Raw genomic sequence first — 18258 nt, forward strand, 5'->3', positions numbered from 1 at the left:
TAATTTTACTAAATTAGCCTAATATTCTTAACATGACACACCTACTGGTAGCCAGGAACAGCCATTAAGGACCATAAAAAGGATAAAAGCAGAGTGACATCCTACTCCCTGGAAAAAGCCTTCCCAGGTAGACTATGCATATGCCTCCCCATCATTAGCCTCATCCTCCTCCCTTTGTCTTATCTTTAAAATTAAATCCCTCTCACCAGGTGGGCAAGGAGTTGGTCTGTGAACTTAGCTCCTGCTTCTCAATTTGCTGGCCACTGAATAAAGCAAGAACCTTCCAAGGCTAGCTAGGGCCTGAGTAAGGCTCGTATGATTTAATTCAGTAACGATTTCTTCATGCATTCTTTTGAAGGAGGATTAACTACCTCCTAGGGGGTCTTGAGGAAATGGCAACCCACTCCAGTATTCTTGCCTGGAAAATCCCATGGATGGAGGAGCCTGGTAGGCTATAGTCCATGGGGTCACAAAGAATCGGACATGACTGAGCGACTTCACATTCACTTTCACTTTCACTTTCAGGGGGTCTTGAGAGTCCCTCGCACTGCAAGGAGATCTAACCAGTCCATTCTAAACAAGATCAGTCCTGGGTGTTCATTGGAAGGACTGAAACTGAAGCTGAAACTCCAATACTTTGGTCACCTGATGCGAAGAGCTGATTCATTGGAAAAGACCCTGATGCTGGGAGGGATTGGGGGCAGGAGAAGGGGACAACAGAGGATGAGATGGTTGGATGGCATCACCGACTCAATGGACATGAGTTTGGGTAAACTCTGGGAGTTGGTGATGGACAGGGAGGCCTGGCGTGCTGCAATTCATGGGGTCGCAAAGAATCGGACATGACTGAGCGACTGAACTGAACTGAGGGGGTGAGAATCTGGAGAAACAAAGAAAAATTAATCTTCACCTGAGGCTAAACTAGAATGGTTAATTCACAACTTTGCTGCAATACATAAAAGTAACTCAGCAATCCCATTACTGGGTCTATACCCTTAAAAAACCACAATTCAAAAAGACACATGCACCCCAAAGTTCACTGCAACCTATATACAACAGCTAGGACATGGAAGCAATCTAGATGTCCACTGACAGATGAATGGATAAAGAAGTTGTGGTACACATATACAATGGAATATTACTCAGCCATAAAAAGGAATGAACTTGAGTCAGTTGTAGTAAAGTGGATGAACCTAGAGCCTGTCACACAGACTGAAGTGGGAAAAGAGAAAAACAAATATACTAAAGCATAGGTAGGAATCTAGAAAAGCCATGCTGATGAACCTAGTCACAGGAATGGAGGAATGGAGATGCAGATGTAGAGAAGAGACTTGTGAACACAGTGGCGGTAAGGAGGATGGGATGTACTGGGGAGATAGTATTGACATATATACACCACCAAGTGTAAAACAGGGCTAGTGGGAAGCTGCTATATAAGGCAGGGAGCCCAGCCTGGCGCTCTGCGAGACCTAGAGGGGTGTGGGGGTGGGGAGGGAAGGGGGGGTTGCCCGGAGGCTCAAGAGGGAGGCGATATATATATATAGTAAAGCAATTATCCTCCAATTAAAAAAAAGAAGAAAATACTGCAAAAAAAAAAAAAACAACAAAACAAAAAAAAACACAGAGAAAACCATCCACAAAATGTTAGTGGCTCTCAACATCCTCTACCCACCCATTTTCTTCTGCCAGCTAGTGAGTGGGAGGGTTCTCTGAATCTGTCGTAGGCAGAAGTGAGCAACGTGCGGGTCTGCATGATGACTCTGGGCAGCTCCAAGCACCCAGCTGGATGGCACATCCTGGGAGGAAGTTTGGTCAGAGGCCACGTCAGCCCTTCCTCCTCCCCCACAAACCCAGTAACAGAACGCACCTACCCGCGTCTCGGGAAAAGGCCACCTCCACGCCCTGCACTGCCGCCCGCCGGCTGACCGCCTTCATGCTGACCTCTGACGCAATCACTTCTGGGCCATCCGGAAGGCACACGCCACACTCGGGCCGGAAGCCCCGGATGTCGGCGTCTCGGTAGCCTCGGTTCTTGCTGCACTGCTCCAGAAAGATGGCCTTGGCCGCGGGGTCCACGCCCACATGCACAACGAACTGTGTGAGCACATGTGGAGGCAGAAGATTAGGGAGACTGAGGTCTCCTCTGCTCTCCAGAGGGTTCAGAGGGAGAGCTCTGGGGGGCAAGACACCCCAACCCCCAAAATATGCCACCATCACACCCATCCCCTGCCTGCTCCCCTTGATGAATGTGCTGGAACAAAAAATAACTGGATAGACATCTATGTGGCATCTAATTTAAATATTTTCCTATTTCAAAATATTCTTACAGGGCAGTATACTCCCTTTTTTCCTGGGGGGGTCCCAGCTGGTATCTAAGACTGTCCCAGGAGAAGCTTAGTCTTTCCCTGGAAGCTTCCATCTTTTTTATGAAACTTTAATAAAGGAAGTTAGTAACAGTCTAATAAAACACTGTTAGAATATGTTGAGCTGATTATTTTTCCTCTTTGAAAAAATTAGCTCATTATATTATCAAAACATTGGGATATCATCATCTTAATGGTCTGGTGGAGTATGTTCTATTAACATCACCTGGTCTTCATATCTGGGGTAGGTTTGTACCAGTTTCCTGCATAGTAACTCTGTTCTGTTGAGATATTCTGGGAGTGATGAAATGGCCCTCCCCAGGTGGGCCACTCTCCCACCTCCCGGTGGGGGCCACCCTCCAAATGCTCTCCTAGGCCAAGAGGTCCTTGCCTCTCACCCCACTGCACAACCCACCTGCTCTGCAAGGGCCTGGCTGGGACTAACCCAAGGGCCTCCCTGTTAGTGGAAACTGCCTTTGAGTCCAGGTGGGGAATAAAGCTTCCATTTCTTCTCCCTCTTCTCTCTTTCCAGAGTCTTATTCTAAGATTCTACTCTGTATTTAATCTTAAACTTTTATAAACAGACCGTTTTGAAATTGTCTGGGCCCTTACTGCTGGGCAGAGGGCATGGAACACTTGAGCCATCAACCCTAGAACCAGGGTCCTGGGGTTCACAGGCTCTGGGTCTCCACACATAATCAGACCACCCCCTACTCCCATCCCCTCTGCCTCCCTAGCTATCATTTACTTGCGGTCGAAGATCTTCCCAGATTCTGGCGACCCTCTGCTTCACTTCCCTGTAATCCACCGGCAGCTGAAGAATCTGCAGCTCTATCTGCATGTCACTCCCCAGGCCCAGCTTGGAGAGTTCCTGCAGAAAGAAACAGGTGGGTCACCTCGCTTGATAGAGGGCCACAGGGAGTTCCTGACAAGCCAAGCTCAGGGCCATCCAGTTCACTGCTGGGGCCTTTGGGGGCCTGGACCTGCCCCCAAGGAGCTCCCACAGTGGCGAGGGGTCAACAGGGGGACCGGAGCTCCTGCTGCCTGCACAAGGCCCCATATAGTTGCTCTTGGACCCCAAAGGCATGCCTGACCCCGTCTGCAGGGTAGGACAGAGTTCACAGAAGGGATGCAAGTAATTCTAGGGGACAGATGAGGGTGAGCCAGGTGGAGAAGTTGGAGAAGAATATATAAGGCAGGGGGAGGTACACCGGGAGCTGAGAATAGAAATTTATCACCTCTCAGTCTTGCGGATGGAAGTCCAAAACCAAGTTGTCAGCAGGGTGACCCTGCCTCTGAACCTTGCAGAAGGCAACTACCTGGCCTCTTTCAGCTTCTGGCAGCCCCCGTAGTCCTTGGCTTGTGGCAGCATAGCTGCAGTCTTCACATCCTCTCCCCTTTGTGCGTGTCTGTCTTTCTGTCCAGGTTTTCCGCTTTATAACAACACCCCACCCATGACACTCTCTAAGGCTGATGGCTTCACTACTGCCAAAGCAGAAAGTTCAGGAAGGCCAAACTGTACTTCTCCGTGGCCGTTATAGTTATAGGTGTGGGATGGAGTGCATTGGACACTGAAGTGAAGTGAAGTGAAAGTCACTCAGTTGTGTCCAACTCTTGGCGACCCCACGGACTATACAGTCCATGGAATCCTCCAAGCCAGAATACTGGAGTGGGTAGCTGTTCCCTTCTCCAGGGGATCTGCCCAACCCAGGGATTGAACCCAGGTCTCCCGCATTGCAGGAAGATTCTTTACCAGCTGAGCCACAAGGGAAGCCCAAGAATACTGGAGTGGGCAACCTATCCCTTCTCCAGGGGATCTTCCTGACCCAGGAATCAACCTGGGGTCTCCTGCATTGCAGGCGGGTTCTTTACCAACTGAGCTAACAGGGATGTGATATTTCCGTGTGCTTTAATTATCTGAAAGACGATGCCCAAAGGTCCTGCTTCTGCTTATCAGCTGTTTCTTTTCAAGCTTCCAATATGGTGCTCAAACAGCCTCGACTACAAGCTGGCATTAGAATCCCTCCCCTGCTGGATTCCAGTGGGATTCCTAGTCTGGGGCTGCACTCTACAACCAGCCACCTTGACATTTCAGGGCAGGAAATAGGGACAGGCATTTTAGGTGGAATAAATACAGATGTCACACTTTGCCTCACACCAGCTCAGGTCACCTTTTGCCATCAACTAGATTAAGGAAAACGTCTAATGTTCAGAGATCTTTGGATATCAGAAATGCAGATAAGGAACTGCAGACCAGTATAAACTTGAACTTTTTCAAGGATCACCATGGAATTATTCTCCAGGATCCTCCTGACACATTTTCCCTTCCTAACTAGAGTGTCACCCTCTACCTCTTTCCCTCCCAGTTGTCCCAACACGGGGAGCTGGCACCTTGGCAGGTCTGCCATGTCACCAGCTCCAGGGACTCTGCTAAGGAGCAGCCAGCATCCCCTGGAAAGAGGTGACCACTGTCGCCCATTCTGTGGGGCTGGAAGTCCAGGGGCTCGCTGGTTCCCCTGGAGCCCTTGGAGCAAGGGGAGCAGCAGATAGAGCCAACAGACACCCCCCACTGAGGACAGAGGGCAGACAGGAAGGTAACTACTCCTCCACGGGCTACAGGCCTCCTGGGGCCTTGGCCAGGCTGCCTGGATGGCTCTGGGAAGTCTGCAGTCATCCAGAGATCACTGGGACGTTCGGTCAACTGTACTGGTATTGGGAGAGGGAGCTTTCGACTGAAAAGATGTCCCCGACCCAAATTCATATGTTGAAACCCTAACCTCCAATGTGATGGTATTTGGAGAGGTAATGAGGTTTAGATGAGGTCATGAGGGTAGGGTCATGCATGATGGGATTTCATGCATGCATACTAGGTCAGGCATGTCTGACTCTTTGCAACCCAATGGCCTCTAGTCCACCAGGCTCCTCTGTCCATGGGATTCTCCAGACAAGAATACTGCAGTGGGTTGCCATGGCCTCCTCCAGGGGATCTTCCTGATCCAGGGGTCGAATCTGCATCTACTGTGTCTCCTGCATTGGCAGGCAGATTCTTTACCCCTGAGCTACCTTGGAAGCCCACATAATGGGATTAACGCTCTTATAAGAAGAGAGGCCAGAGCCTTTCTTTGCCATTTGAGGCAGGACACAGCCAGAAGATAGTCATCTTTAAGTCAGAAAGAAAGTTCTCACTAGGAACCAAATCTGTTGGCACCTTGATCTTAGACTTCCCAGCCTCCATGTACTTCTCCATGAGAAATACACGTGTGTTGTTTAAACCACTCAGCCTGCAGTATTTTGTTATAGCAGCCTAAGTTGACTAATACAGGGGAGCTTCCAGCTGGTAACGAGATAAGTCCTGGTTGAGTTTCAGATACATGCCAGTTCATCCATCCAGCTCATTATAACTCTTGAAAGTGACACAGCCAACTTGGGACTGAAGTCAGAATCTGATTTGGGAATCTGAGGAACTCTTTCCAACCTACAATCATGCAAAGAGTCTCCAGGCACTGTCTCATGTGGACACTCTGCTCCCTCAAGTATGTGTTCTCTCTAACGCGCACGCACACGCGCACACGCACACACGCACACACACACATATGCACGGTGTCCTGGGCCATCTACACTGTGACCCATGGCAGACAAGAGCATTTTACAAAAACTAAGCCAGGCTGGTGGTCATCAGCAGCCTAAGCCTGGAATGAGGAGGGTACAGGGCAGAAGGGGGCACATGCAAAGTGAGACCCCACTAGAGCACCATAGGAAAGGGCATGGACTTTGGAGTCAGAAAGATGCAGGTTTGAGACCTGACTCAGCCACCCCTTTTTTGGGCTACAATGGGCCTTTGTTGCTGTGCTCGGGATTTAATTGCAGAGACTGGGGGCTTCTCTTGTCATGGAGCACAGGCTCTAGGCATGGAGCTTCAGCAGTTCCAGCACACGGGCTTGGTAACTGCTGCTCATGGGCTCTAGAGCGCAGGCTCAGGAGTCATGCTGCATGTGGGATTTTCCCAGACCGGGGATTGAACCCATGTCCCCAGCATTGGCAGATGGATTCCTACCCATTGTGCCACCAGGTAGGTCCTGCCACCTTTCACTGGGCAAACGTGGGCATGTTATTTAGCTTTGGTGCACCTCCATTTTCTCATCTGTGAAATGGGCATAAATAAAAGTTGGAGGGGCTTTCACAAATATTAAATGATTCACAAAAAGTGCCCAACACAGTATCTGTCACATAATTGGGGCTTTATATGAAGGCTCAATACGTATAATTAGTCCATATTAATTGGAGAAAGTCATGCAAGAGGGATTTATTAAAAGCAATATTTATTAGAATTTGATTACTTTCAGCCTGTCAGAAGCAGAGAGTAGAACATTCTGCATAAGCAGACGGCAGGCCACTGGTTGCCACCACCGTTTCTGCCAAGAAGGGTTGGTGGTTTTAGCAAAGAGAGCGTCAGTTCTATGCAGAGAGAGCCAGGGGTTTGCACCTTCCAGACTGGCACACTTTCTCAGCTAGAATTGCAGTGTTTTGTGCTCAAGGGGCCAGGGACAAAGCCTGGTATAACTCTCACCAAAGTGGAATCCAGGGCACTGCTCTCACCAGAGGAGTCACCAGGCTCCACGGGGAGCTGAGAGCCTGTGCCAGGCCCACGATCCTTCAAAAAGCCTGAACCCCACCAGTCACAAAGGCCCTTGGGAATAAGGGAGCCCCACCTTCTGCCTCTTCCACCCACTTCTTCCTGCCTCCCTGTCATCTGAAATCTGGTCACCAGGACACACGGAGGTTTAACAAAGAGAACTCAGTTGCTCTCTGAATTTTTTTCAAATTCACCAAGGCTGTGGCACCAGCTGGTGCTGCAAAATGGTTGCTCTTTTTCCATAATCTGAGCCTTCTCTCATCTAATGGGAGTCTGTGGCTAGTACCATGAGGCAGGAAAGGATTTCTTCATTCAGACTCCTCGAGTGCTTGCAATGTGGTCCTCTGCTAGGGCATGGCCTGTCTGGGAGGTTCACATTCTCAGAGGAGATGGAGTACAGGAATGGGAAGTGATCGCAAGAGTCCTGATTCTGGTTCCAAGGGCTGTGTTGGGCCCCACTGGACTGTGGAAGTCTGAGGACCTTCAATGATTAGGGGATTAGGAAGGAGCTTAGACCCTATGTCTTCCTCTTCCTACTGTGTCTTTGTTGTTCAGTTGCTCAGTCTTGTCCAACTCTTTACAACCCATGGACTGCAGTACACCAGGCTTCCCTGTCCTTCAGTATCTCCCAGAGCTTGCTCAAATTCATGTCCACTGAGTTGGTGATGCCATCCAGCCATCTCATCCTCTGTCATCCCCTTCTCCTCCTGCTTTCAATCTTTCCCAGCATCAGGTTCTTTTGAGTCAGCTCTTCACATCAGTTGGCCAAAGTATTGAGCTTTAGCTTCAACATCAGTCCTTCTGATGAATACTCAGGGTTGATTTCCTTTAGGATGGACTGGTTGGATCTCCTTGCAGTCCAAAGGACTCTCAGGAGTCTTCTCCAGCACTATAGTTTGAAAGCATCAATTCTTTGGTGCTCAGCCTTCTTTATGGTCCAACTCTCAGATCCATACATGACCACTGGAAAAGCCATAGCTTTGACTAGACAGACCTTTGTTGGCAAAGTAATGTTTCTACTTTTTAATATGCTGTCTAGGTTCATCATAGCTTTTCTTCTAAGGAGCTCAGTTCAGTTCAGTTCAGTTGCTCAGTTGTGTCTGACTCTTTGCGACCCCATGGACTACAACATGCCAGGCTACCCTGTCCATCACCAACTTCTGGAACTTGCTCAAACTCATTTCCTTGAGTTGGTGATGCCATCCAACCATCTCATCCTTGGTCATCCCCTTCTCTTCCTGCCTTCAATCCTTCCTAGCATCAGGGTCTTTTCCAATGAGTCAGTTCTTCGCATCAGGTGGCCAAAGTATTAGAGTTTCAGCTTTGGCATCAGTCCTTCCAATGAATATCCAGGACTGATCTCCTTTAGGATGGACTGGTTGAATCTCCTTGCAGTTCAAGGGACTCTCAAGAGTCTTCTCCAACACCACCATTCAAAAGTATCAATTCTTTGGTACTCAGCAAGCATCTTTTAATTTCATGGCTGCATTCAGCATCTGTAGTGATTTGGGAGCCCAAGAAAATAAAGTCTGTCACTGTTTGGGCAAATTATTGAAACTTGCCAAGCCTCAGTTTCCTGATCTGCAAAATGTAGTAAAAATAGGACCTCCCTCACAAGGGCTGATGTGAAAGTTAAGCAAGACCATGCACCTGGAGATACAGCCTAAGAGGACTGCACAGAGGTGCTTCTGATCTGAGCTTGGAGGCCTGGCAAGAGTGTTCAAGGGAAAGAAATTAAAGAGCGGGAGCTTGGAGGTGTGTGCAAACAGCCTGTCCTCCTCCCTTCTTCCCTCCCTACTTCCATCCTTCTGCTCCCCGCTCTCCTCCCTCTCTCCCTTCTCCTTCCCTCCTTCTCTCGCTCACTCATCCATCAGGCATCAGATGTGGATGCGACAGAGGCCCTCCTGGGGCCTCTGTGCTGGGCTCTGGCTGAGGGTCTTGTGTGCCTGTGTGTGCATATCTGCGGGCTGACCATGGAAGAGGAAGTGATAGCCAGTTCTTCTTGACCTGCAGGGTTGGAAGGAACCTGGGAGCCATTGGCTGATCCTGGAGATCCAGGCCTGTGCTCCCTCCAACCCCATCTAGGCTGGAGGTGCCCCCTGGACACAGAAACTAGGGTCAGAGCTGGGAGGGGCTCACCACACACAGGAAGAAGCCATGGAGGTGACAGGGGGTCTGATGTGTTAAGTACAGGACAGTCACCAGTGGAGCAGAATGCAGCCATTCAAAATGACTCTACAAAGAATGTATTGACACAGGAAAACCCATGAAGATAAATCAGTTTAAAAGTAGGATCTCAGACTGTTCTCTGCAGCCATTTATGGAAACAGGAACATACTAAAAATGAGGCAAATTAGGGGAGATTCTCATTTCTTTCTGTATTTTTTGTAACATTTTCAATGTGTATGTGGTATTCTTCTGGTTCTAAAAGCTTAACAAATAGTCTGGCTGGTAATCAGACTAGCTGCCCCAGCAGCACCCTTGCTATGTGCAGGCAGTATGCCCAGCACCTCACCCCAGCCCCCCTAACCTTGTCACCATTCTACAGATAAGGAAACTGAGGATGAGTTTAAAAGAAGGGAGCCGTTCCAGGGAGTCCTCACAAAGGAGATGCCACCAGCTGTTTAGGGCTGACCAGAGCTCTCACCAAGGGCTTGGAAAATCTTAGGATTGTTTCCAGGTCACTCTCTTTTCCTTAACAAAGCCAAGTTCCGCTCTCCACGTTTGACAAATGACAGCCCACGCCCAATATCCTTTGGTTATTCCTCCAAAAGCCCAGTAATGAACAACAGTAACCCAGTAATTCTTGATCCTCTGCTTAGAGCAGTTGTCTCCAAGTATTTTTGACCACATGCCACCATTGATGAAAAGATTTTAGTATGCACACATGCATGTGAGTGTGCATGCACACACACACACGCACACCCACACACACTATCATTAGCTGGTATCTTCATGTCTCAAGGCATTTTTCATGTGGGCTTCCCTGTTCATGTTTATTTTACATACAAGTGGATGTAAATCTGTATTTAGAATGGTTCTCTTAATTCTTCCCTCTTTTCAGCCAATTTATTATCAGACTGCTGTTTTTACATCAAAATGTGACTGGCAGAGAACTCAGATGAGGTTAATTAAAGGATCACTTGGCTGTTTTCACATGTGCTCAGGTTTGCATCATATTATCTTGTATCTGTGGGTTTTTTGAAGATCCTTTTTGTAAGTATTCCTTGATCATATTTTGAGGCTTAGTTTAATTAAAACTGAATAATATTAATTCTGAAACACATTAACTGAAGTGAAATACTTTATCAGTCAGTTCAGTTGCTCAGTCGTGTCCATCTCTTTGCAACCCCATGAACTGCAGCACACCAGGCCTCCCTGTCCATCACCAACTCCCAGAGCCTGCTCAAACTCATGTCCATTGAATCGGTGATGCCATCCAACCATCTCATCCTCTGTCGTCCCCTTCTTTTTCAGCTTTCAATCTTTCCCAGCATCAGGGTCTTTTCCAATGAGTCAGTTCTTCGCATCAGGTGGCCAAAGTATTGGAGTTTCAGCTTTGGCATCAGTCCTTCCAATGAATATTCAGGACTGATTTCCTTTAGGATGGACTGGTTGGATCTCCTAGGAGTCCAAGGGACTCTCAAGAGTCTTCACCAACACCACAGTTCAAAAGCATCAATTCTTCAGTGCTCAGCTTTCTTTATAGTCCAACTCTCACATCAATACATGACCACTGGAAAAACCATAGCCTTGGCTATACAGACCTTTGTTGACAAAGTAATGTCTCTGCTTTTTAATATGCTGTCTAGGTTGGCCATAGCTTTTCTTCCAAGGAGCAAGCGTCTTTTAATTTCATGGCTGCAGTCAACATCTGCAGTGATTTTGGAGCCCAAAAATATAAACTCTGTCACTGTTTCCATTGTTTCCCCATCTATTTGCCATGAAGTGATGGGACCAGATGCCATGATCTTACTTTTCTGAATGTTGCCAACTTTTTCACTCTCCTCTTTCACTTTCATCAAGAGGCTCTTTAGTTCTTCTTCACTTTCTGCCATAAGGATGGTGTCATCTGCATACCTGAAGTTATTGATATTTCTCCCAGCAATCTTGACTCCAGCTTGTGCTTCATCCAGTCCAGCATTTCTCATGATGTACTCTGATAGAAGTTAAATATGCAGGGTGACAATATACAGCCTTGACGTACTCCTTTCCCGATTTGGAACCAGTCTGTTGTTCCACGTCCAGTTCTAACTGTTGCATCTTGACCTGCATACAGATTTCTCAAGAGGCAGGTCAGGTGGTCTGGTATTCCCATCTCTTGAAGAATTTTCCACAGTTTGTTGTGATCCACACAGTCAAACGCTTTGACATAGTCAATAAAGAGAAGTAGATGTTTTTCTGTCTCTTCTTAATATCTTCTGCTTCTGTTAGGTCCATATCATTTCTGTCCTTTATTGTGCCCATCTTTGTATGAAATATTCCCTTGGTATCTCTAACTTTCTAGAAGAGATCGTTAGTCTTCTCCATTCTATTGTTTTCCTCTATTTCTTCGCATTGATCACCAAGGAAGGCTTTCTTACATCTCCTTGTTATTCTTTGGGACTCTGCATTCAAATGGGTATATCTTTCCTTTTCTCTTTTGCCTTTTGCTTCTCTTCTTTTCATAGCTATTTGTAAGGCCTCCTCAGACAACCGTTTGGCCTTTTTGCATTTCTTTCTCTTGGGGATAGTCTTGATCACTGCCTCGTATACAATGTCACAAACCTCCATCCACAGTTCTTCAGGAGTTCTGTCTATCAGATCTAATCACTTGAATCCATTTGTGACTTCCACTGTATAATCTTAAGGGATTTGATTTAGGTCATACCTGAATGGTCTAGTGGTTTTGCCTACTTTCTTTAATTTAACTTTCACTTAAGACCTACAAGACATTCTAGAACTAACACCAAAAAAAAGATGTCCTTTTCATTATAGGGGACTGGAATGCAAAAGTAGCAAATCAAGAAACACCTGGAATAACAGGCAAATTTGTTCTTGGAGTACAGAATGAAGCAGGGCAAAGGCTAATAGAGTTTTGCCAAGAGAACGCACTGGTCATAGCAAACACCTTCTTCCAACAACATAAGAGAAGACTCCACACATGGACATCACCAGATCATCAACACTGAAATCAGATTGACTATATTCTTTGCAGCCAAAGATGGAGAAGCTCTATACAGTCAGCAAAAACAAGACCAGGAGCTGACTGTGTCTCATATCCTGAACTTCTCATTGCCAAATTCAGACTTAAATTGAAATACTTTATAATAAATTAAAAATGATTCAAAGATGGAGGGCCTATCGCCATGGCGTCTCTTGCTCCAAGGGTGACCAATTCCCTTTTCCTTCAGGAAATCAAGCCTGTTCAGGGACCTGCAGACACACAAAGCCAAGCTAGCTTTGGTACAGCTATGAAATATTATTTAAGGATAATTTCATTTTAATAGCTGATAGAAATTCTCACCCATTAGGTGGCCAATATAAGAATATAACAACTGTTGGCAAAGATATGGAGAAATCGCAACCTTTGTGCACAGTTGGTGGAAATGTAAAGTGGCACAGCTGCTATGGAAAACAGTATGGACATTCCTAAAAATATTAAAAATAGAATTACCAGATGATCCAGCAAGCCTATGTCTGGGTCTAATTGAAAAGAATTAAAAAGCAAGAGCTCACAGGGCTATTTGCATATTCATATTCAATGCAACATTATTCACAACAGTCAAGAGATGGAAGTAACCCAAATGTCCACTGATGGAGGAGCAGATAAACAAAATGTGATCTATACCAACAATGGAATATTAATCAGCCTTAAAAAGGAAGAAAATTCTGGCACATGCTACAACATAGATGAGTCTAGAGGATGATCTATGCTGAGTGTGACAAGCCAGTCACAAAAAGACACACTGTAAGATTCTACCTACATGAGGGATCTAAAGTGAAAGTGAAAGTTGCTCAGTTGAGTCCAACTCTTTGCGACCCCATGGACTATACAGTCCATGGAATTCTCCAGGCCAGAATACTGGAGTGGGTAGCTTATCCCTTCTCTAGCAGGTCTTCCCAACCCAGGAATCAAAGTGGCGTCTCCTGCATTGCAGGCAGATTCTTTACCAACTGAGCTATCAGGGAAGCCCATGAGGGATCTAAAGTGGTCAAATTCATAGAGACAGAAAGTAGAATAATACTAAGCAGAGATTTGGGGGAAGGAAAATGGGGAGTTGTTCAACAGAGTTTTAGTTTTGCAAGATGAAAAGTTCTGGATATCTGTTGCACAACAATGTGAATATACTTAACATTACTGAAATGTACACTTAAAAATGATTGAAATAGTAAATTTTAAATGGTAAATTAAAAAAAAAACATAGAAAATAGAAAAATAGAAAAATATCAGGAAACCCTGATATTGGCATGCTTCAATGGATCAACTTGCAAACTTGCAACTTTGCATTTTCAAAATCATTTTGAAAATGATTTTGGGCCCTCAAGAAAGTGGTGATGTAGGGAGTATTGGTGGACAAAGGTTGGATGGGCCTGCACACCTCTCGTCTCTGCTTAGGAGGTTGGGCAGGAAAGGGTTAACCCAGCAGGCAGGGGCTGCTCAAACTCTGCACGTTGCCAACAAACAACTGTCTTCAGGACTGGCCCTTGGCTGGCTCCTGGGAGAAAGAGCTCTGAGCCCTTGGGATGTTCTGCCTGATTAGAGCAGTTGTATATGCCTGTGGCCTTTGGTCACATCATGCTAGTTTGATTAGAGTTTATGCCAACAGTATGATTTATGGTGGACGTCTGTTTTTGCTCTGGAGTCTGAGTAGCTTAAGTCAGGCAGGCAGGCACTGCATACCTATGTGATTGATGCCAGTGAGAATCCTGGACACCAAAAGTCCGATGAGCTTCCCAGGTTGACAACACTTCATACCCGTTGTCACATGGCATTGCTGGGAGAGCTCCATGGCTCCAAGCAGCTCCCCTGGGAGACACCACTTAGGAGCGTGCACCTGCTCTCTCCTCGTCTTTGCTCCATGCACCTTCCCCTTTGCTGATTTCAACTGGGATCCTTTTCCTGTAGTGCGCCACAACTGCATCTGTGAGCGTAACAGCTTGAGGGTGGTCTTGGAGACCCCTGACACACAGGCATCTCAGTGTCTCTTGGACCCTCACTCTCCTTTGGAATCATGTCTTCATTTTCTCTTACTAGCTGTTTTTTCCAAGCAGAAAAGAAGGCAATTTTCTCTGTTTTCATTCATTTTTTTCCCCCCAACATTTTCCAAGTCCTTCCTTTGGCCAAGCACTGTGCTGCCCTATTCCTACCATAGTAGGAAATGCCCAGAGTAATGGTCCTCAGGGCAAGTGGGGGGTGGGCAGAAGAGACGGGAATACTAGGGTCAACCTGGAGGTCACAACACATTGTAGAGTCAGTCAGGAGAAAACACTTGGAGTCTGGTGGGTACAGTTCAGTTCTGTATTTGCCCCTAAAGCACCAACTGAGGCATTTGACTTCAGGCAAATGACTTCAAGTCCCAGAGCCTCGATGTCTCATCTATCAATTTAGTTCAGTTCAGTCGCTCAGTCATGTCTGACTCTTTGCAACCCCACGGACTGTAGCACACCAGGCTTCCCTGTCTATCACCAACTCCCGGAGCTTGCTCAAACTCATGTCCATTGAGTTGGTGATGCCATCCAACCATCTCATCCTCTGCCATTCCCTTCTCCTCCTGCCCTCAATCTTTCCCAGCACCAGAGTCTTTTCCAGTGGGTCAGTTCTTCGCATCAGGTGGCCAAAGTACTGGAGTTTCAGCTTCAGCATTAGTCCTTCCAATGAACATTCAGGACTGATTTCCTTTAGGATTGACTGGTTGGATCTCCTTGCAGTCCAAGGGACTCTCAAGAGTCTTCTCCAACACCACAGTTCAAAAGCATCAATTCTTCAGTGCTCAGCTTTCTTTATAGTCCAACTCTCACATCCATACATGACTACTAGAAAAACCATAACTTTGACTAGACGGACTTTTGTTGGCAGAATAATTTCTCTGCTTTTTAATATGCTGTCTAGGTTGGTCATAGCTTTTCTTCCAAGGATCAAGCATCTATTAATTTCATGGTTGCTGTCACCATCTTCAGTGATTCTGGAGCCCCCCCAAAGTAATGTCTGTCACTGTTTACATTGTTTTCCCATCTATTTGCCATGAAGTGATAGGACCGGATGCCATGATCTTAGTTTTCTGAATGGTGACTTTTAAGCCAACCTCTTCACTCTCCACTTCCACTTTCATCAAGAAGCTCTTTAGTTCTTCGCTTTCTGCCATAAGGGTGGTGTCATCTGCATATCTGAGGTTATTGATATTTCTCTCTGCAATCCTGATTCCAGCTTGTGCTTCATTCAGTCTGGTATTTTGCATGATGTACTCTGCATAGAAGTTAAATAAGCAGGGTGACAATATACAGCCTAGATGTACTTCTTTCCTAAGTTGGAACCAGTCTGTTGTTCCATGTGCAGTTCTAACTGTTGCTTCTTGACCTGATTACAGATTTCTCAGGATGCAGGTCAGGTCGTCTGGTATTCCCATCTCTTTAAGAATTTTCCACAGTTTCTTGTGATCCACAGAGCCAAAGGCTCTGGCACAGTCAATAAAGTAGAAGTAGATGTTTTGCTGGAATTCTCTTGCTTTTTCAATGATCCAACGGATGTTGGCAATTTGATCTCTGGTTCCTCTGCCTTTTCTAAATCCAGCTTGAACATCTGGAAGTTCACATTTCACATACTGTTGAAGCCTGACTTGGAAAATTTTTGAGCATTACTTTGGTAGTGTGTGAGATGAATGCAATTTTGTGGAAGTTTGAACATTCTTTGACTTGCCTTTCTTTGGGACTGGAATGAAAACTGACCTTTTCCAGTCTTGTGGCCACTGCTGAGTTTTCCAAATTTGCTGGCATATTGAGTGCAGCACTTTCACAGCATCATCTTTTAGGATCTGAAATAGCTCAACTGGAATTCCATCATCTCCACTAGCTTTGTTCGTAGTAACGCTTCCTAATGCCCACTTGACTCCACATTCCAGGATGTCTGGCTCTAGGTTGGTGATCATACCATCATGGTTATCTGGGTCATGAAGATCTTTTTTGTATAGTTCTTCTATGTATTCTTGCCATCTCTTCTTAATATCTTCTGCTTCGTTAGGTCCATACCATTTCTGTCCTTTGTTGTGCCCATCTTTGCATGAAATGTTCCCTTGGTATCTCTAATTTTCTTGAAGAGATCTCTAGTCTTTCCCACCCTATTGCTTTCCTCTATTTCATTAATTTCTCTATTGCATTAATCACTGAGGAAAGCTTTCTTATCTCTCCTAGAACTTTGCATTCAAATTGGTATATCTTGCCTTTTCTCCTTTGCCTTTAGCTTCTCTTCTTTTCACAGCTATTTGTAAGGCCTCCTCAGACAACCGTTTTGCCTTTTTGCATTTATTTTTCTTGGGGATGGCCTCCTGTACAATGTCATGAACCAGTGTCCATAGTTCTTCAGGCACTCTGTCTATCAGATCTAATACCTTGAATCTATTTGTCACTTCCACTGTGTAATTGTAAGGGGTTTGATTTAGGTCATACTTGAATGGTCTAGTGGTTTTCCCTACTTTCTTCAGTTTAAGCCTGAATTTTGCAATAAGGAGCTCATGATCTGGTACCTTCTGGTACCTGCAAATCCTTATCATACTGCAGAAATTTCTGACTGGCTTCAGGTTCATGCTCAAGCCCCTGTGAAACTACTACAAGATGGCGGAGTAGAAGGATGTGCACTCTTCTTCTCCTGCAAGAACTCCAAAATTACAACTCACTGCTGAACAACCATCAACAGAAGAATGTTGAATCCCACCAAAAAAAGGTACTCCACGTCCAAGGGCAAAGGAGAAGTCCCAGAAAGACAGTTGCTGCTGCTGCTGCTAAGTCACTTCAATCGTGCCCGACTCTGTGTGACCCCATAGATGGCAGCCTACCAGGTTCCCCCGTCCCTGGGATTCTCCAGGCAAGAACACTGGAGTGGGTTGCCATTTCCTTCTCCAATGCATGAAAGTGAAAAGTGAAAGTGAAGTTGTTCAGTCGTGTCCGACTCTTAGCGACCCCATGGACTGCAGCCTACCAGGCTCCTCCGTCCATGGGATTTTCCAGGCAAGAGTACTGCAGTGGGTTGCCATTGCCTTCTCCACAGAAAGACAATAGGAAGGGCAAAATTGCATTTAGAATCAAACCCCAGAGATGCTTGGAGGGCTCAAACAAAATCTTGTGCACACCAGGACACAGGGTCCCCACAGAGACTGAGCCACACCTGCCTTTGAGTGTTTGAGTGTCTCCTGCAGAGGTACGGGTCAGCAGTGGCCTGCCACAGGGGCAACGGCTCTGAGTGCAGCAGACCTGGGTGTGGCAGAACTACAAAGGACTGGGGGAACAGACTCTTGGAGGGCACAAACAAAACCTTGTGTGCACCAGGACCCAGGAGAAAGGAGCAGTGACCCCACAAGAGACTGACCCGGACTTTCCCATGAGAGTCCAGGAGTCTCCGGCGGAGGCCTGGGTCAGCGGGGGCATGCTGCAGGGTCAGGGGCACTGACTGGGGCAGTGCCTGCCTGCATGGGACCTTCTGAAGGAGTCGCCATTATCTTCATTACCTCCACCATAGTCTGGTCTCAGGTCAAACAACAGGGAAGGAACACAGCCACCCATCAACAGAAAATTGGATTAAAGATTTACTGAGTCTGGCCACACCCATCAGAACAAGACTGTTTCCCCCTCAGTCAGTCTCTCCCATCAGGAAGCTTCCACAAGCCTCTTATCCTTCTCCATCAGAGAGCAGACAGAATGAAAACAAAAGTCACAGAAAACTAACCAATCTGATCATAGAACCACAGCCTTGTCTAACTCAATGAAACTATGAGCCATTCCTTGTAGGGCTACCCAAGATGGACAGGTCATGGTGGAGAGTTCTGACAAAATGCGGTCCACTGGAGAAGGGAATGGTAAACCACTTCAGTATTCTTGCCTTGAGAACCCCATGAACAGTCTCATCTATAAAACTGAGCTATTTCTGCTGCCCTTGCAGCGGCTCGCACGGTGATACTGTCCCTGTAGAGGTGTTTGAACAAATGTAGAGTGCTCTTAGAGCTTGAGGGGACACTGTGGACAATGCCTTGAGGCTGAGATGCTGTAATATCCTTCAATGCACCTTTCACTTTA

At 46.3% G+C, this 18258-nt stretch overlaps 1 protein-coding gene across 6 annotated transcripts in view; it reads right to left on the reverse strand.

Annotated features, from left to right (window-relative positions):
• PGPEP1L (pyroglutamyl-peptidase I like) overlaps positions 1-18258 on the reverse strand; it is a 77304-nt gene that overhangs the window by 9310 nt on the left and 49736 nt on the right. For 3 of the 6 annotated variants that reach the window (XM_043490127.1, XM_043490132.1, XM_043490131.1), the window contains 3 exons: positions 3112-3234; positions 1942-2094; positions 1673-1796 (listed from right to left, as the gene is read on the reverse strand). In XM_043490127.1, coding sequence (XP_043346062.1) covers positions 1673-1796; positions 1942-2094; positions 3112-3234 — 400 coding nt within the window. Of the gene's footprint in view, positions 1-1672; positions 1797-1867; positions 2095-3111; positions 3235-18258 lie in introns of all 6 variants that reach the window. The other 3 variants (XM_043490128.1, XM_043490129.1, XM_043490130.1) reach the window with 3 other exon arrangements.

The sequence above is a fragment of the Cervus canadensis genome, chromosome 17 (assembly GCF_019320065.1).
Source record: "Cervus canadensis isolate Bull #8, Minnesota chromosome 17, ASM1932006v1, whole genome shotgun sequence".
NCBI classification, from domain to species: Eukaryota; Metazoa; Chordata; class Mammalia; order Artiodactyla; family Cervidae; genus Cervus; species Cervus canadensis.